Here is a 20,831-nt window from a genome sequence, read left to right as displayed (position 1 = left end):
CAGGAGGAGGTAGAAGAGGAGAGGACTACAACTCCCAGCATGTCCAGGCCGTTATGTGATATCAGAGGACATTACAGGAGGTAGAAGAGGAGAGGACTATAACTCCCAGCATGTCCAGACCGTTATTAGGTGATATCAGAGGACATTACTGGAGGAGGTAGAAGAGAAGAGGACTACAACTCCCAGCATGTCCAGACCGTTATTAGGTGATATCAGAGGACATTACAGGAGGAGGTAGAAGAGGAGAGGACTACAACTCCCAGCATGTCATTATGTGATATCAGAGGACATTACAGGAGGAGGTAGAAGAGGACTACAACTCCCAGCATGTCCAGCCTGTGATTGGGTGATATCACAGGACATTACAGGAGGAGGTAGAAGAGGAGAGGACTACAACTCCCAGCATGTCCAGCCTGTGATTGGGTGATATCAGAGGACATTACAGGAGGAGGTAGAAGAGGAGAGGACTACAACTCCCAGCATGTCCAGCCTGTGATTAGGTGGTATCAGAGGACATTACAGGAGGAAGTAGAAGAGGAGAGGACTACAACTCCCAGCATGTCCAGCCTGTGATTAGGTGATATCAGAGGACATTACAGGAGGGGGTAGAAGAGGAGAGGACTACAACTCCCAGCATGTCCAGCCTGTGATTGGGTGATATCAGAGGACATTACAGGAGGAGGTAGAAGAGGAGAGGACTACAACTCCCAGCATGTCCAGCCTGTGATTGGGTGATATCAGAGGACATAACAGGAGGAGGTAGAAGAGGAGAGGACTACAACTCCCAGCATGTCCAGCCTGTGATTATGTGATATCAGAGGACATTACAGGAGGAGGAAGAAGAGGAGAGGACTACAACTCCCAGCATGTCCAGCCTGTTATTATGTGATATCAGAGGACATTACAGGAGGAGGTAGAAGAGGAGAGGACTACAACTCCCAGCATGTCCAGCCCGTTATTATGTGATATCAGAGGACATTACAGGAGGAGGTAGAAGAGGAGAGGACTACAACTCCTAGCATGTCCAGCCTGTTATTATGTGATATCAGAGGACATTACAGGAGGAGGTAGAAGAGGAGAGGACTACAACTCCCAGCATGTCCAGCCTGTTATTATGTGATATCAGAGGACATTACAGGAGGAGGTAGAAGAGGAGAGGACTACAACTCCCAGCATGTCCAGCCTGTTATTATGTGATATCAGAGGACATTACAGGAGAAGGTAGAAGAGGAGAGGACTACAACTCCCAGCATGTCCAGCCTGTTATTATGTGATATCAGAGGACATTACAGGAGGAGGTAGAAGAGGAGAAGACTCTGTTTCTTTTTTTTTTTTTTTCTTCATCCAAGGCTCCGCCCCCTGCACTGATCACATGACAGTGACATAATCACAGGTCTTTCATCGCCACATGACTGCTGCTGAGCTCCGCCCCCTGCACTGATCACATGACAGTGACATCATCCCAGGTCCTTCAGCTCTTGCAGTGCAGCAGATACAAAGCAGGTCCTGGTCGGTAGTCACTGCTGTGGTGTCTGGAGCCTCTTCTTCTCTCTGGTATCAGCCATTTCTCCAGAATCCCCCTTTATCCCCGGTGCTGGGGGCTCTGAGAAGCGGGGTCTCTCCAGGAGCAGTAAGTGCGGTTCTGGATCTCACTAATGCTCTTGTCCCTGGAGGATTTCCAGCCTCTCCTCATAATAGGCGCCTGCAGTACTAGAAGCCTCCAGCTCCTCCAGTTCTCTCCTCTTCTCCTGAATGACCACCAAGGATGGACAGGAAGGAGATCAGCAGAAGAATATTAGACTTCACCTTGGAGATCATCTCCCTGCTGAGCGGAGAGGTAAACTTTTCTAGATTTCTCTCCTCTTTATTGTATTCTGTAACAAGTCAGACATCGGGAAGGAGAATCCATCATAGGAAGTGATAGGAAGAGTCCAGGGTCCTGGAGAACGGCCTCCAGACCTTCCAAGTGATGGAGAACCTGAAGATCAGCCACCAGTATGGTCAGTGATGGATCATGGAGACCAATAGTCATGTTGTAGGAGCCATGAGAAGGTAAGTAGGCAGGTTGTACCCAGGAGGAGATGAAGCAGAGGAGGAGATGGCCGGAGTGTGGCCTGGGGGAGGATTTCTACCACTAGTCTGACATCTAGATGATTCTGGACTATAACAAGGAGGCCTCCACTACGTCTAGATGATACTGGACTATAACCGTAGATCCAGATTCAGGAAGGAATTTCTTTCCCTAAGTGTCTCTCTCCATCCACAGGATTACACCATTGTGAAGAAGACATCAGGGGGGACCCCCATCACAGAGCCTTATCCCCTGATACATGAGCAGAAGATCCTAGAACTCACCCACAAGATGATGGAGCTGCTGACTGGAGAGGTGACACTGCTGGGAATGCTGGGAAATTCTCCAGTAACAGCACTGGAGGGGTCTGGGTGATGACGGTGTCATTGTGTTGTCAGGTTCCTGTAAGGTGTCAGGATGTGGCGGTCTATTTCTCCATGGAGCAGTGGGAGTATGTAGAAGGACACAAGGATCTGTACAAGGAGGCCATGATGGAGGCTCCCCGGCCTCTGACATCACCAGGTAAGAGGAGACGAGGTGAGAAGAGGCCGTGTTAGAGCCTCAGTCCGGTCATGTGCAGTGTGTAATGACATGTAATGTAGGAACGGGGTAAGAGGAGATCTTCCTGATTATAAAGGTCTAAGGGTCACATAGATTCAAATATCATCTGATCATCACATAAACACTCATTGACATAAAGATACCGCATCCAGAAATGTCTGATTGCTATCGACTCGTCCCACAGTTCTGTGTCAGGCAGATATGTAAATGATTACAGGTGTGGTCTGACACTGGGTCTTGCCACAAGAGGACATAAAAGTGCTTCCCCACAGTCCTGTTAAAAAGCTTGCAGAGGCTACTTTTGGGTAGTGTACATGCCTCTACAATGCTCTCAAAGACAATTTGCCGAATCGACAGACTTTGAGAGGGGATCCATCATTGGAGGAAGGTGGATGGTTGTTTTGCCATCTAGGCCGTCCTGACCCCGCTGTTAGGAAGTGTTGAGAGCAGTGGTTTCCGGAGGGCGCACACATAACGACCAGGCTCCGGTCGGCCCAGACAGACAACTATAGAGAGGATCGTTTGATCTACCAACAAGCTTGAGCAGCTCCCACAGTTTCATTGTCCACCATCCAGACACAGGTGGCCTCTTCATTACACCCCCCCCCCCAGTCTCTACCAGGACCATTTCTAGATATTTAACAGAAGGAAATTTGGTGTCGCTGCGTCCATTACATGTCCTACCATTGACAGCCAGTCACCGTCACCTTCATCTTCAGTGGTGTCGTGAACAAGAAACCTGGACTGCTACGGGCTGGACCTCTCCTTTAGTGATTAATCCAGGTTCTATTTGGGATCTGAGGATGGTTGGGTTGCAGTTCAGAGGCCTCATGGTGAGCACTTCAATCCTGCTTGTACTGTGGAGTGACACACTGCCCCCACTGCTGTCTGATCATCGGGGAAGCCTTCACATATGACAGTCGTGACCCATAGTAGTGATACAAGGACACTAACAGCATAGTGATATGTGCAGGACATCCTGCCGCCACATATGCTCCTCTCATGGCAGGGCTGACAACTGGCATTTTTAGCAGGATAATGCTCGGCATACAGATCCTATATACCTCCATGCCCAACCGTATCTCATCTTGTATCCAGGCTAGAGGCCGTATCTCATCTTGTATCCAGGCTAGAGGCCGTATCTCATCATGTATCCAGGCTAGAGGCCGTATCTCATCATGTATCCAGGCTAGAGGCCGTATCTCATCTTGTATCCAGGCTAGAGGCCGTATCTCATCATGTATCCAGGCTAGAGGCCGTATCTCATCATGTATCCAGGCTAGAGGCCGTATCTCATCATGTATCCAGGCTAGAGGCCGTATCTCATCATGTATCCAGGCTAGAGGCCGTATCTCATCATGTATCCAGGCTAGAGGCCGTATCTCATCATGTATCCAGGCTAGAGGCCGTATCTCATCATGTATCCAGGCTAGAGGCCGTATCTCATCATGTATCCAGGCTAGAGGCCGTATCTCATCTTGTATCCAGGCTAGAGGCCGTATCTCATCTTGTATCCAGGCTAGAGGCCGTATCTCATCTTGTATCCAGGTTAGAGGCCGCATCTCATCTTGTATCCAGGCTAGAGGCCGTATCTCATCTTGTATCCAGGGAATAGGCGCCACCCAGGGTCCTAGAGCCTCCTTTCTATTTATCCTTTTTCCTCCAATATTGGAGTCACTTACATTTCTCATCGTTACAGTCACACATAGAAAGCTTCTTCCCAACATCTCCTTCTCAGAGCGGATCTTTTTGGTAATAAGTGTATATAATATAGTCACTGTGTTATCTCCTGTAGATACAGACTCCAGCAGGAGAAATCCCCCCGAGAGATGTCCCCGTCCTCTGTATTCCCAGGACTGTCCAGAGGAGAAGCTCCCAGAGAACCATCAGGTAGATGGAGCTGAGCCCTATACACATCTATATAGGGGGCTCCTGCAGTCATAGAGGGGTCATAGATTGTGTGGACCTGTTAGATTTCCCACCTGTCTGCTGTATTGTCCTGAATTGTTACAGATGACAAATCAGGGGGAAGATCTGACTGATATTAAAGTGGAGGATGAAGAAGAGCGGATGATGGGCGATCCCCCGTGTAAGAGTGAGGTGGAGGAGGACATTCCAGTCCATGTGACCACAGGTATGGAATCATGAATGGAGGAAGGGAATTGGGAGTGATGTGTGTTATCCTCAGCTTGGTCTTATCAGATGCCGGGTATTACGTAGGACATTACTTTCACTCTATAATCCTGTCCTGGCACAAAAATGGTTGAACTGTTTAAAAATAAAATTATAAACGTAAAACCTGAAACAATGAGAAGTTTATGTGATTAACCTGATGAGTGGTAAAAACAACAGACTGCGAGAGGGTAGAAATATTGGGATCAGAAGGATCTACTATCCTGTGTGGAGACTCTTCAGATCAGGTGGATTGACCCGAGCGGTATGTAGGTGGTGTGAGGAATGTGGAGTTATGATTTAATTCCTGCCATTTGCTCCAGAGGAAATCAATCTCCACAGGGGGCCCTGCTTCAAAGTGCGGCCACGTGTTTACAGTTCACACCCCACCAGCATGGAAGCTATCTCATCCTAAAGGACAACCCCCCTGTGTCGGGGTCTGAGCCCAGTACATAGATTCCTCAAATCCATCAGACATGGAACCAGGAGTTCATAAGGGATTATGAATTGTCCGTCCATAACAGGAATAAACCGGTTACATATCTGCGACCCTGGGGCCGAGACGGACATTCTCCTGCCCTTCCTTTGTGGGTAGGGTGCAAGGAAGGTGAGATATGGAGAACTCCCGGTAGGGAACACATAACGGTGCCAGGTTTGGTCTCCACTTGTAGCCAGAACCCAGCCCGGATCGGTTTCTGCCAGAACCATCTCCCTATGATCTTCCGGTGATGAGGTATGATCCATAATGGGTTTTTGGATTCTGAGCTGCCTCACCGGAGCAAAGGGGAGTGACAGCCTCCCGGGGGAGGGAGGGGAGTGACGGACTACAGGTGAAAAAGGCCCATGCAGGCCAGATGCCAGGGTCTTTCTCTTAAGGGGGTCACTGTTTAATGTGTTTGGAGGGACCTTCTGATGTCACTGCTCCCATGTCACTACAGCATTCATCATTATAACCCAAAGGATTACTCATCTACCTGGTAACTGACTTTTGATCAGTTTTATCATCTGTGTTTGCACATCTGACCATTGTATATATCCTTGGTGTATATTGTGTTATATCTAGTGCGCCCTTAAGGCAATTAAATATATAATTTAATCTTGCACTGTTCTTGTATCTCGATCACGAATCCCCACTTCAGTGTTTCGGCCTAGTTATAAGCTACCGCGGGTCGGTTTATGACCCGATATAATCCCGTTAGCGGACGGGCTTATATCTAACGAGGAACTGGTGGCATTCTACCTGGCTGGCAGGGCTCTGTTTCACTGGGGCACTGAAAGGGCCCTCTCAGCTTGTCCAGGTTGTGAGCGAGTGTGGAGTCACGCTGAGAGTAGCATGGACCACCCTCTCTCACTCCCCGTGCCTGTGTGGACATGAGGTGTCTGTGTAAACTGTGCCAAGCTGACCTTACGTGCTCCTAGGGTGGGTGTAACATCACGTTTTGGAAACCAGTGAGGTAACCATACCATGTGAGCTGGACGTGGTTGGCGTCAGGGGGGCTGCGAGGTGCGGTATTCGTCACAAGTGGTATAACAGGGCCCATTAGGAAAATTTACCTTCTTTTTAGTACAAAAATTTGTACCAGACAACTTCCAGATTTTCCAGAAACGTGAAATATTATCAGTTTTTTTATTACAATATATAAATGGAGAGAAACGGAGCTGGATCGCACATCCACAAGCTATACTTTGATCTAATAACCTCGCTTCTCAGCACAATATTCAGTGTACGGCCCCCTATACGGAATGCTTATGCAAGATGCATTAGTGTACATTTTGATCAAAAGGCATAGGCCCACTCACCACGACAAGGTTGCCTCTTTGAGTGGGACCTACTCTAAACTTGGCGCAGCGACCTCTGAATTTAGCACAGTACAGCGTGGTGGCCTTTATTTCAGGTGGGCTTTGGCCATTGTTTTTGTGGTGCTTTGCTGGTGGGTAGGTGGGGCCCAGTGCCAGGGTGGCATTGCCAGGCAGCAGGGGTGCTGTTTGGCTGCTTGGTCCCGCCGTCTGCTGGTGCGGTGCTGTGGCACTGGTGGTCGCCACACAGTGCTGCGACAAGTTTAGAGTAGGTCCCACTCAAAGAGGCAACCTTGTCGCGGTGAGTGGGCCTATGCCTTTTGATGTACACTAATGCCCCTTGCATAAGCATTCCGTATAGGGGGCCGTACACTGAATATTGCACTGAGAAGCGAGGTTATTAGATCAAAGCATAGCTTGTGGATGTGTGATCCAGCTCTGTTTCTCTCCATTTCCAATTTTTTTGGTTACAATGTCTGCATTTCTACCATATTTTCGCTCCATAAGACGCACCTAGGATTTAGAGGAAGAAAATAAGAAAAAATATTTTTCATCAGACTCCAATCCTCATCAGACCTCAGATCAGACTCCCAGTCCTGATCAGACCCCTCCCCCCCCCCAATTCCTCTTTAGACCTCAGATCAGATCCCCATCGGACATAAAATAAATAAACTTGCATTTCCAGCTCCAGATGACGCTGCCACTCTGCAGATTCAGTGGCTCGACCTGCACTCGCCGCTCCCTGGTCTTCTCTGAGTCCCTCACTGCACTGTGACCTGACATCGCACAGCATCAGTTCATAGTGTGTGCACTACGTCTTGGCACTGTACGCAGTCAGGACTGTACAGCGTGTCGCCTGGAGAAGACCAGGGAGCGGTGAGGACAGCCAGCACCAGGAGCTCCACACTCGCTGCTCCCCGGTCCTGCTGTGCTCTAGTGAGTGCTGTCATAATGTTTTTTCTACTCCTTTCTGGATTGTTGTCCTCGTTTTGTTTCCTGCACGAGCCCTTGTGTACGGATTAGCTCTAATTCACATTCCCTTTGGACCAGATCAGATTCACATGGTCCATTGATATATTTGATTTGCCCATCCATTTCATCTGTCTAGCATGTCTCCCTCCCCTTTATATGATGCTTGGTGTCCTCCATCCTGTAACTGTAAACCAGACAAGTCACTCACCACATCACGCAGGCGCTCTGCCCTATGTACGCACATTACTCCAGGTAAATCGGTGTCCTGGCTACTAGCGACGCTCTACACACCTCTTCCCCTGCCTCTCTGACTGCACGTGCGCTCAGTCAATAGTCCTCACAGGTGAATAGTAATGAGCCTCTCAGCCTCAGCGCTTTGGTTTCTCCAGCCGGCGCTGCATCTTTTTACTCATGACTTATAATTCAGCCTTGCATGTGTTTCCTAACCGGCAGAGCTTTGTATCCACTGGGGCAGATGTACTCGGAAAGAATTCACCAAGTCTATTATTTTGGACTCATTTGTTTGATTTCGTTCTTTATCTGTTGTTCGGACTGAAAATCTTATGCGGTTTTAGGTAAAATTTATGCAGAAATATAGACGAGTCTAAAGGATTCCCACATTTTCCGGCACCTCTGTAGTTGTGTTCCCAACGATGTCAAGAAACATTAAACTTCTTTTGACAAACTTGTATCTTATTGAAAGGAACTTAATTCTGAGACGAGATTAATGTTGTGTACAAGTCTCATGGGCTTGGGAATCTTGGGAGGTCTATGTTCATGTTGGGGTCTGCTGACGGGGGTCACTGTTTGTATAGGTTGGGGGCATGTCCTATATAAATAGGCGGGCGTACAGAGAAAACATTGCTTATTGCGTTAGGAGCATCACGTTTTGTTTTGTACTCCGGACAGGAAGCCATGGTACAGGTTGCCTTGTACAACTCTTTTGCGCTGTCCTGGACCACTGACAACACAGGGACATTCCTTCAGTTCTATGAGGTTGTCCTCAAGGCCCTGATCTTTTCTGACCAGGAAAGTAGCAGGCCGGGAACTGGAGGAGCCCGGATCGTCCCTGGCAAACACTTTCCAGGTGTGGTCCCCCATACTGCAAAGAAGGCACGGACCCCAAAAAAGTGCAGAGTGTGTCGCAGGAGGGGGATACGGAGGACACCACTACTCAGTGTGACACGTGCCCCGATCATCCGGGCCCCTGCATTATTGGTTGCTTCAGGGAGTACCACACTTCTATGGAGTACTACATTTATAATCCCCTTCCCAAATTTTAGATCCATTTAGCCACTGACAATCAGAAAAAAAAAAATATGGTTCTCAGACACTAAAACAAAAAAAAATAATTTTTGTAAAGCTAAAATTAAATAAAAAAAAGTTGACATATTGGGTATCTCCGCATCCATAAGAATCTGCTCTATAAAAATACCCCATGAGCTAACCCCTCAGATGAACACGGTCAAAAAAATAAAATAAAAACGGTGCAAAAAAAGGATTTTTTTTTGTCACATTACATCACAAAAAGTGTAATAGCAAGCGATCAAAAAGTCATAAGCACCCCAAAATAGTTAGAATAAAACCGTCCTCTCATCCTGCAAAAAATGAGCCCCTACCTAAGATAATGGGCTAAAAACTTTTTTTGTTTGTTTATAAAAGGATAATATAGTGTAAAACCTAAATATATTTAAAAAAAGAAAAAGTAGACATATTAGGTATTGCCGCGTCCGTAAGAATCTGCTCTATAGAAAATACCCCATGACCTAACCCATCAGATGAACACGGTCAAAAAAATAAAATTAAAACGGTGCCAAAACAGCTATTTTTTGGCAAATTTTCCATTTTAATCCGTTTTCCAGTAACAAAGCAAGGGTTAACAGCCAAACAAAACTTAATATTTATTACCCTGATTCTGCAGTTTACAGAAATGCCCCATATGAGGTTGTAAACTGCTGTACGACCAAACTGCAGGGCACAGGAGGAAAGGAACGCCGTATGGTTTCTGAAAGGCAGATTTTGATGGCTTTTTTTTTTTTTTGCACCATGTCCCATTTGAAGGACCCCCTGATGCACCCCTAGAGTAGAAACTCCATAAAAGTGCCCCCCATCTAAGAAACCACACCCCTCAAGGTATTCAAAACTGATTTTACTAACTTTATTAAACCTTTAGGTGTTCCTCAACAGTTTATGGCAAATGGAGATGAAATTTCAGAATTTCTATTTTTGGTAACCTTGCCTCACAAAAATGTAATATAGAGCAACCAAAAATCATGTGTACCCTAAAAATAGTCACAACAAAATTTTCTGAAAAATTTCAAGATTTGCTTCTAAACTTCTAAGCCTTGTAACGGCCCAAAAAAATAAAATATCATTCCCAAAATGATCCTAACATGAAGTAGACATATGGGGAATGTAAAGTAATACATTTTTTGGAGGTATTACTATGTATTATAGAAGTAGAGAAATTGAAACTTGGAAATTTGATAATTTGTACAAATTTGGGGTAAATTTGGTATTTTTTATCAATAAAAATGAAATTTTTTGACTCCATTTTTACCAGTGTCATGAAGTACAATATGTGACGAAAAAACTATCTCAGAATGCTTTGATGCTGAGTTCGAGTCAGTTAAACACAAGTTGTGGCTGGGACATGTGCAAGATAATAAATCCGTACTATGGTCATGTGAACCTGGCCTTGTTGGAATGTTATAAGTGTATACATTTTTGGTGTTTGAACATCACAAAATCCACTTTTAGGGCTCTTTCACAGCTGCGTTCTTTTCTTCCGGCATAGAGTTCCGTCGTCGGGGCTCTATGCCGGAAGAATCCTGATCAGTTTTATCCTAATGCATTCTGAATGGAGTGAAATCCGTTCAGGATGCATCAGGATGTCTTCAGTTCCGGAACGGAACCTTTTTTTGGCCGGAGAAAATACAGCAGCATGCTGCGCTTTTTGCTCCGGCCAAAAATCCTGAAGACTTGCCGCAAGGCCGGATCCGGAATTAATGCCCATTGAAAGGCATTGATCCGGATCCGGCCTTAAGCTAAACGTCGTTTCGGCGCATTACCGGATCCGACGTTTAGCTTTTTCTGAATGGTTACCATGGCTGCCAAGACGCTAAAGTCCTGGCAGCCATGGTAAAGTGTAGTGGGGAGCAGCATACTTACCGTCCGTGCGGCTCCCGGGGCGCTCCAGAGTGACGTCAGGGCGCCCCAAGCGCATGGATCACGTGATCGCATGGCACGTCATCCATGCGCATGGGGCGCTCTGACGTCACTCTGGAGCGCCCCGGGAGCCGCGCGGACTGTAAGTATACCGATCCCCGCTCCTACTATGGCAACCAGGACTTTAATAGCGTCCTAGCTGCCATAGTAACACTGAAAGCATTTTGAAGACTGATCCGTCTTCAAATGCTTTCAGTTCACTTGCGTTTTTCCGGATCCGGCGTGTAATTCCGGCAAGTGAAGTACACGCCGGATCCGGACAACGCAAGTGTGAAAGAGGCCTTAATCTTAACAAAATATCCCAATAAGGAGTCTGAGTGAAACATCCTGCCATCACTATATTATAAAGAAGATCAGATCATCAGGAGACATTACCTGTACCTTAACCAAAAAGAAACAGCCATGGAATACTGCTATATATAAATATATAAAAATAATCTTTATTAAATCAATTACAAACATACATGTCAGATGATTGAGGCGTTACCCTAACAGTGGTTTATCACGTCCCTGGGTAGGTTGGAGTGACTGTATTTGTGGATATGCCTATTCGATAATGTGTATGTGGAATAATCCTTTATGTTGATTTCCATCTTCAGCACCATAGTATAATCACTGTGGACATACTGTAAACTTATTTTCTCATATTGGGTGTTGGATGCTGGACATGTAAATGTAACATTTGGGCTTAATTTGCACTGTGGCACTCAGTTGTTGTTGGAGAATTGTATATAGGATTTAAGGAAGATATCGCAGCAATTAGAGTTGATAACCTATTACTATTGGTGTCTGGGTGGTCCATATGGTATCTCTTAACAATTAGACCTGTTAGATGTATCCTATCCTATGGGGAGGGGGGCACTTCAGTTATTTTCTCTTGTATCTAATTTTATATCATGTCTATTTCTGCCTACTTATTAATCATGTATGTTTGTAATTGATTTAATAAAGATTATATTGATATATTTAAAATGGCAGTATTCCAGGCTGTTTCTTTTTGGTTAAGGTTCAGGTAGTGCTATTGGGTCCATGGATGATAATTAATATATAAGGAGAGGTGTTTGTAGGGGATTCATATGGAGACATTACTCTGATTGCATATCCATTCCTTCTCGTTACAGATCTATCATATAATCCACCTAATCAAGAGGAACCTTCCCCTGAGCTATCACAGATTGTTACCACAAGTACTGGGAAGAAAGCTGGTGCAACGTTTCAATGTGGGGAATGTGGGAAACAGTTTAGATATAGTGCAAGTCTTTCTGTACACAGAAGATGTCACACAGGAGAGAAGCCATATTCATGTTCAGAATGTGGGAAATGTTTTAGACACAAATCACATCTTGTGATACATGAGAAAAGACACACAGGAGAGAAGCCATATTCATGTTCAGAATGCGGGAAATTGTTTATAAGAAAAGCAGATCTTTTCTATCATGAGCGAGTCCACACAGGAGAGAAGCCATATTCATGTTCAGAATGCGGGAAATGCTTTAGAAGCAAATCGGAACTTGTTGTACATCACAGAATTCACACAGGAGTGAAGCCATATTTTTGTTCAGAATGTGGGAAATGTTTTAGATATGTATCAAATCTTGTGAATCATAAGAGAGTTCACACAGGGGAGAAGCCGTATTCATGTTCAGAGTGTGGAAAATGTTTTACAAAGAAAGTGTATCTTGTTATACATGAGAGAATTCACACAGGAGAGAAGCTATATTCATGTTTACAATGTGGTAAAGGCTTTATAAAGAAATCATGTCTTGTTACACATAAGGTAATTCACACTAAAGAGAAGCTATATTCATGTTCAGATTGTGGGAAATGCTTTACATATAAATCTGAGTTTTTAAGCCACAAGAGAATTCACACAGGAGAGAAGCCATATCCATGTACAGTATGTGGGAAATGCTTTAAAAGTAAATCAAATCTTGTTAAACATGAAAGACTTCACACAGGAGAGAAGCCGTATTCATGTTCTAATTGTGGGAAATGTTTTGCAACTAAATCAGATCTTTTAAAACATGAAAGAATTCACACAGGAGGGAAGCCATATTCATGTTTAGAATGTGGGAAGTGTTTTAGAACCAAAACGTATCTTGTTAATCATGAAAGAATTCATACAGGAGAGAAGCCATATTCATGTTCTAATTGTGGGAAATGTTCTGCAACTAAATCAGATCTTTTAAAACATGAAAGAATTCACACGGGAGAGAAGCCATATTCATGTTCTAATTGTGGGAAATGTTTTGCAACTAAATCAGATCTTTTAAAACATGAAAGAATTCACACAGGAGAGAAGCCGTATTCATGTTCAGAATGTGGGAAGTGTTTTAGAACCAAAACGTATCTTGTTAATCATGAAAGAATTCACACAGGAGAGAAGCCATATTCATGTTCCAATTGTGGAAAATGTTTTGAAACTAAATCGGATCTTTTAAAACATGAAACAGTTCACACAGGAGAGAAGCCGCATTCATGTTCTAATTGTGGGAAATGTTTTGCAACTAAATCAGATCTTTTAAAACATGAAAGAATTCACACAGAAGAGAAGCCGTATTCATGTTCAGAATGTGGGAAGTGTTTTAAAACTAAAGCATATCTTGTTAGACATGAGAGAAGTCACACAGGAGAGAAGCCGTATTCATGTTCAGAATGTAGGAAATGTTTTATATATAAATCCCATCTTGTTAGACATAAGCGTAGTCACACAGGAGAGAAGCCATTTTCATGTTCAGAATGTGGGAAATGCTTTACAAATAAATTCAATCTTGTTCTACATCAGAGAAATCACACAGGGTAAAACCATTTTGATGATTTGTATAAGGCCTCATGCACACGACCGTTGTGTGCATCCGTTGCCGTTTTCCGTTTTTTTTCGCTGACCCATTGTCCTGTCCTATTTTTTTGACGGACAACAGTTCACGGACCTATTCAATTCAATGGGTCCGTGAAAAAACATGGATGCACACAAGATTGGCATCCGTGGCCGTAGGCTACTTTTACACAGACTGATCCGCAGATCTGTCTGCATAAAAGCTTTTTCAGAGCTGAGTTTTCACTTCGTAAAAACTCAGATCCGACAGTATATTCTAACACAGAGGCATTCCCATAGTGATGGGGACGCTTCAGGTTAGAATATACTAAAAGAACTGTGTACTTGACTGCCCCCTGCTGCCTGGCAGGTGCCCCCCCTACCTCCCCTGTAGTTAACTCATTGGTGGCCAGTGCGGCCGGCCCCCGCTCCCTCCCCTGTAGTTAACTCGTTGGTGGCCAGCCCCCCCTCCCTCCCCTATAGTTAACTCGTTGGTGGCCAGTGGGCCCTCCCTCCCCCTCCTAATTAAAATCTCCCCCCCTATCATTGGTGGCAGTGGAGAGTACCGATCGGAGTCCCAGTTTAATCGCTAAGGCTCTGATCGGTAACCATGGCAACCAGGACGCTACTGCAGTCCCGGTTGCCATGGTTACTTAGCAATTTGTAGAAGCATTATACTTACCTGCGAGCTGCGATGTCTGTGTCCGACCGGGAGCTCCTCCTACTGGTAAGTGACAGGTCTGTGCGGTGCATTGCCTAATGATCTGTCACTTACCAGTAGGAGGAGCTCCCGCGATTAAACTGGGACTTTGATCGGTACTCTCCACTGCCACCAATGATAGGGGGGGAGATTTTAATTAGGAGGGGGAGGGAGGGGGGAGGGCCCACTGGCCACCAACGAGTTAACTACAGGGGAGGGAGGGGGGCCCACTGGCCACCAATGAGTTAAAAACAGGGGGCAGTCATGTACACAGTTTTTTTTTGTATATTCTAACCTGAAGCGTCCCCATCACCATGGGAACGCCTCTGTGTTAGAATATACTGTCGGATCTGAGTTTCACGATCTAACTCATATCCGACAGTATATTCTAACATAGAGGCGTTCCCATGGTGATGGGGGACGCTTCAAGTTAAAATATACCATCGGATTGGAGAAAACTCTGATCCGATGGTATAAATGGGACTCCTGACTTTACATTGAAAGTCAATGGGGGACGGATCCGTTTGCAATTGCACCATATTGTGTCAACGTCAAACAGATCCGTCCCCATTGACTTGCATTGTAATTTAGGACGGATCCGTTTGGCTCCGCACGGCCAGTGGATCCTCCAAAAATCAAGGAAGACCCACGGACGAAAAAACGGTCACGGACCAACGGAACCCCGTTTTGCGGGCAGTGAAAAAATACTGTCGTGTGCATGAGGCCTAAGAATAATGGTTTACAAGGAAATTCATCACAGAACCATATTCTTGTTTGGAATGAGGAAATGTTATAAGAGCGCAGGATGACTTCTATCTCATCAGGTTATTCACAGACCGTTCACAGGTCTGTTTACTGTCAGAGCAGTGAAGATGAATTGTTCCCATGGACCTTGCTTCTTCTTACTGTATTCATACCTCCACCCACACTGCAGGACAATGCAGAGGGACATAGTGTAAGGGGAAGGACAATCCATGGAGACTTTTATATAACATATGTGGACATATCGATATTTGATGGTGATTGGTGCATTATATAAAGATAACGGTGATGGAAGAGAAGTAAACAATAAACTGAATTTGCAGTAATGCTAACCTCTGAGCATGGTGGCTTCAGGGCCCTTTACACGGGCGAGAATCTAAAACATAATAGCTAATGACTGTTCATAGGAATGCTTATGAAGCGGTGTAAATGTACAGCTGATTACCCGATAAACAAGCATAATAGTCGTTCATCGAGTTATCCGATCGTTTGTGCATACACAAAAATAGTTTTTTGCCAGCAGCAAATCGTTCTGTGTAAACAGGATGTGCTGCCGAGAAACGATGAGTCATTATGGGGAAGATCGATGGCATTAGTGGTCACTCCTCCCCATACTCTGGAGGAGATCGCTGAATGTAAAGGCACTGGTCTCCTCCACCAGCAAGCAGCAGATTGTCGAGAAGAAACGCTTCCTTCCCAATAATCTTCTGCTCTGTCGTCCCATGTAAGGGACCTTTACTGATCAGCACTGTTAGGCCTGTACTACACCAACAGATTTTCTGACCAATCATTGGTTAGCTGCCCATTTACACACACACATCTTTTGTTATACACACTGTGACAGAGTGACTGGAGAAGTGGTGGATGGGGTATATATTTGTCCAAGGTTTCTCACTTCATGGTTTTATTAAGCAACCAGAATATGTGAATGGCAGCGATCTGCTGTTGTCTGCTAGGGTTTGTTAAAAACCCGCTTTCTAGGGCCTGTTTTGTTGGAGTGGGGAGACAAGGGTGGGCCCCCACCACCCGGACAGTCCGGGTCTTGGGCTGTCCATATTAATTAGTATTCAGGAGCCCAGACACACCTTGCTTTCTCAGCCTGGGAACAGGTCATCTGCTTGGATCCTGTGAGAGCACTTCAAGAGTTATGGCCTGATGTTGAGTTTGGTGCCCGGTATTAGGCCTGCACTGGGTCAGTGAGGATCTCTTCCTCTGTAGTTAGAGCCGAACGGGCAGAGGATTTTGTTTGGAGCCCGGTATTAGGCCGGCACTGGATCAGTGAGGGGATCTTCCTGCATAGTTGGAGCCAGAAGGGCAGAGGATTGTGTTTGTTATATGTTTATATGTTTTTTTTTATGTTCTGTACCTCAACCTGACAGTAAAACTGGCTGAGGTCAGTAACACTAACTTCCTGCTGCTTGGACAAAAATTTTAACTGTGTGCCTGCTAAACTGTGCCGATCTACCCAGGAGATGACCCGCTACCTAATCCCTTACAACACCAAGTATTGATCTGATTGGATAGAAATTGGTCAGATAATCTGTGGGTGTAATACATTACCTTACAGCACTGGGTTTGAATCTGACCAAGGACAACATCTGCATGGTTTGTATGTTCTCCCTGTGTTTGCGTGGGTTTCTGCTTTCCTCTCACAACCCAGAAACATATTCAGAAGTTAAAGGTTTTGGCCACTCGTTATTTTCAGAAATGTGCTGGAAACATAAGTTTACTAATATATGATGTCTGTAGAACATCTTCTCCAAAGTCCTTATTATACTGCTGCCTCTAACTGGCCTCACTGCTTGTACAATTCTACCATCCTAAACCTGGCTACATTACCAGACCCACCCATCAGTGGTCTTCATTCATGTAAGAGACAAACGAAAAAGATGACAGTGAAAAGGTGGCAAAGGTGACACCTGGGACGTTAACCCCCCCCCCCCCGGCCAGGATCACATGTAGCATGGTGGAGATTCACGGCAGGACACACATCCAGGGCTTCTGGTAAATCTCTTTTATTCAGTAATATGTGGCTCAACGCGTTTTGGGGGCTACTTGTACTAATACCCCCTTCCTCAGGAGCATTTAATATTTAAAAACGATAATAAAGAACATATTGATCCACAATGATATATAAATTCACAACTATTGCATAGGCCAATCTAATCAACGAAAAAATATATATAATAATAAAATAATATGTTTTCATAAAATATTAGTATAGGAGAAAATTTTAAAACATAGGAAAAACCCAAATGGCCACAACATGAGATGCCCCCACTTAAAGCAGGAGTATATATACAACATGGAGTCTATATAGGTATAAAGGCTCCATATACAGTAGCAAGAAAAAGTATGTGAACCCTTTGGAATGATATGGATTTCTGCACAAATTGGTCATAAAATGTGATCAGATTTTTATCTAAGTCCCAACAATAGACAATCACAGTCTGCTTAAACTAATAACACACAAAGAATTAAATGTTACCATGTTTTTTTTAACACACCATGTAAACATTCACAGTGCAGGTGATAAAAGTATGTGAACCCCTAGACTAATGACATCTCCAAGAGCTAATTGAAGTGAGGTGTCAGCCAACTGGAGTCCCATCAATGAGATGAGATTGGAGGTGTTGGTTACAGCTGCCCTGCCCTATAAACACACACCAGTTCTGGGTTTGCATTTCACAAGAAGCATTGCCTGATGTGAATTATAACGATAACAAAACCGATTCTAGTCGGTCAAACTAAGGTGACGTTTATAGTACTAAACCCTAAGGATCAAGAATGATTTAACAAATGACGGGTAGTTTGTTTAAATTAAAGCTTAACATTTAATGATGTATTTTAGAAATAAAATTATAGGCCCTATCGTATTGCACACTTGATTTTGTAACCACTGGTTACACTACTCTCCTAATAGATGGCGGAGAGGGGAGAGGACCATATATAGGGATAGCAAAGGGATAAAGAGACAGAATGAATGGTACAAATTGTGCCTAGGCAGACAGATACACTGCTGGGTCTAAACCCTATAGAGCCCTATCACTACCTCTCCTTAACCCCAGCTGATGTATTCACCCTAATGTCACCCTCCCTAAGCATGGACTGCCCAGCTTTGCCCAAAAGACAGAAGTAGGTCCTGTTGATGATATAACAATTGGGTTAAAGTGGGACATAAAGACTGGTACATAAACACATGTGTAACAAGTGACATCCGGTGTAGGCGTCTAATTTGGAGACCACCCACAGTACGGCAGGTCAATCTTACACAAAACAATAAATCCAAATATATGTATTTCAATAGATGCCACCGGATGGTTAATCCTGGTGGTACAGATTAATATATATATAGTGGATTAAGATGATCACACTGTCCCGACGCGTTTCCTCGATGGTGTCTGATTCATCAGGGGACAAAATTGTATCCCGGAGGTCCCTTATCGTTGGACAGTTTCTCCGGTAACAAGATTTAAAGGGATATCTGCGTTTGAAATAGATATCTCTAATCACACAGTTGGAGTCACAAAGCATACATTGATATATTCAAGCTAAATATTTCAATGGTGCAGGTACAAAAATCAATCGATCCCTAAATCACACAACCAGTGGGTTGTTATTATGTGGGGTCGGATGAGCTAGACCTTAAAGAAGGCCCAAAAGTGTGTTTCAAGCAGCCTCCTAGTCGCAGGTCAAAGGGTGATTCCTGGTAATTAATGTCTACTTAAGTAGAGAAATTCCAATGTAAAAAATAAAATAGCATTGGAGTTATTGTCCAGGTAAAAGTATCTGGTGACCTGAACAATTACCCAGGAATAGCCCTGTACCTTTAATGCCTATGTGGAGCTCCAATCCACATTAGTAGTGTTCAAACCTCAGATAAGGTCACAAAACAAATCACAACGATTTACAAGTATCTACTTGTTATACATTGTAGCAGACCTCCCAATGGTGCTGATAACATTGTCGATAAAAGGAAGGTCTCTACAGTGTGTCAAACTTAATAGTAAGGAGGCATCTTAATGTCAAAGCTTCCCAATACTATTGACTTATCTGTCCAGTCCCAGATGACAACTGTTTCCAGATAAAGATGGATGGAGGGTGGTCCTCGGCGTCCCGCGTGTAGCAATGGCAATGAAGCAGTATTCGCGGGTCATTTAAATAGCCGTGTAGCCCCGCCCCCATCACACACCCCTTCTCCCTTTCATGCTGCGTCATCACCGCGTCATGTGTCAGCTGTCTACTCCTTGATCACATGACCGATCTTCTTACCGAGACGCTTGTTGTAGAGGCAAGATTTGATTATGTCGGATCACCTTCGGTGTGTTTGATCTTTGCAAAGACACCGCAATCAAAGCAATTCAGGTCATCCGAAGATCAGCCGTTTTCACCTGGTGTGTGTTAGACGGCAAGCATTCTCTACTGCGCATGCGTGAGCAGGATGCATAGCGGTATGGAGAACGAGTCAGTGGGCAAAACTGATCCTCTCCTACTACCACTAGAGTTGGATTTTAAATCCCATGGTCTGCCAGGTCCTGCAAACTCAATGGGATGTCGAAGTTTATAAGGTGATTCCTTAGATAGCAGAGGCGTTAATGCACAGTTACTCAAAAGCGCCTTTCAAAATGACACCACTTCTCTATAGATGTTCTGGTCAGGTTTGAAAAATGGGGCAGAGCATTGCTTCGCTCCGTGGGTGTGTAGAAGCCCAACAGAGACCTTGGGTGGCGACAGGGACCGGTCCCCCCTTCCCAAGGGTTGGAAAATGCATTAGGGTTCAATGTAGCAGTTAAATGACAACTGCTCATTGAGACCCATAGGAGACACAGTTTGAAGATGAAATATCCACCATGTCTCTCTTTGCAAAATCTTCCGGTCCCAGTCACCTCCCCTTTTTGGTCTTGTAACAACCTCAATTCCCATAAACCTCAAATCTGACCCATCTCCACCGTGTACCGAATTGACATGTTTTGCCAGGGGCGTGTCTCTGTCATTTCTAATGTCGCCCAGGTGCTCACCCACCCGTCGGCGTAGTTCACGGGTAGTTTTCCCTATGTATTCAAGGCCGCATTTACAGTTGGCCCTGTAGATGACCCCCTTTGTGCGGCAATTGATGAACTGTCTAATATGATAGGTTTTATCCGTGACCGTGGCACAGAATGACCGTCCCTGTGTGATGTGTCGACAGGCCACACAACCACTACAGCGAAAACAACCGATCGGACGTTGAAGCCATGTCCCTTTTTGATCATGTGTCCCGCTGTAGTGGCTGTGTACTAGGCGGTCCTTTAGACTCAAACCCCTTCGATAGGTGACCTGGACTGTCTCGGACACCACCTCTTTGATGTCCGGATCAATGAGGAGAATATCCCAATGTTTTCTTAGGATCCGTTTGACTTCCTCCGAAGCATCATCAAAGGTGCCTATGAGGCGTATCTGACTGGTCTCAATTTTTTTAGGTTTGGGGAAGAGTAGATCATCCCTCTTAGGTTTCACACGCCCTCTTAAAGGCCAGTCTCAGAACTGTATCAGGATAGCCCCTTTCCCGGAAGCGACTCCTCAAATCATCCGCCTGTTGTTTAAAGGTCTCCCAAGTGGAGCAGTTCCTCCTGATACGCAGGTACTGCCCCACTGGGATTCCCCTTTTAAGGGGAAAAGGATGATGGCTAGTCCAATGGAGGAGTGCATTCGTGGACGTGGGCTTCCTGAAGATATCCGTTTGTATCATATCATCCTTGCCTCTTGAGATCAAA

The 20,831-nt window shown here is 44.8% G+C and overlaps 2 protein-coding genes across 2 annotated transcripts in view; both read left to right on the top strand.

Annotated features, from left to right (window-relative positions):
• The first annotated feature begins 2,362 nt into the window (after positions 1–2,362).
• LOC122933895 (zinc finger protein 613-like) overlaps positions 2,363–20,831 on the top strand; it is a 142,196-nt gene continuing 123,727 nt past the window's right edge. Inside the window, exons 1-2 of the mRNA XM_044288998.1 lie at positions 2,363–2,386; positions 2,470–2,593. Of these exons, the coding sequence (XP_044144933.1) occupies positions 2,363–2,386; positions 2,470–2,593 (148 nt within the window). The remainder of the gene's footprint in view (positions 2,387–2,469; positions 2,594–20,831) is intronic.
• On the top strand, positions 3,701–13,661 carry LOC122936111 (gastrula zinc finger protein XlCGF26.1-like). The gene is made up of 3 exons (XM_044292129.1): positions 3,701–3,710; positions 4,710–4,766; positions 11,923–13,661. The coding sequence occupies exons 1-3, from the start codon at positions 3,701–3,703 to the stop codon at positions 13,602–13,604; spliced, it is 1,749 nt and encodes a 582-aa protein (XP_044148064.1). The 3' UTR covers positions 13,605–13,661.

The sequence above is a fragment of the Bufo gargarizans genome, chromosome 4 (genome assembly GCF_014858855.1).
Source record: "Bufo gargarizans isolate SCDJY-AF-19 chromosome 4, ASM1485885v1, whole genome shotgun sequence".
In the NCBI taxonomy this organism is placed as follows: Eukaryota; Metazoa; Chordata; class Amphibia; order Anura; family Bufonidae; genus Bufo; species Bufo gargarizans.
This window is presented reverse-complemented; position numbering and strand designations above follow the sequence as displayed.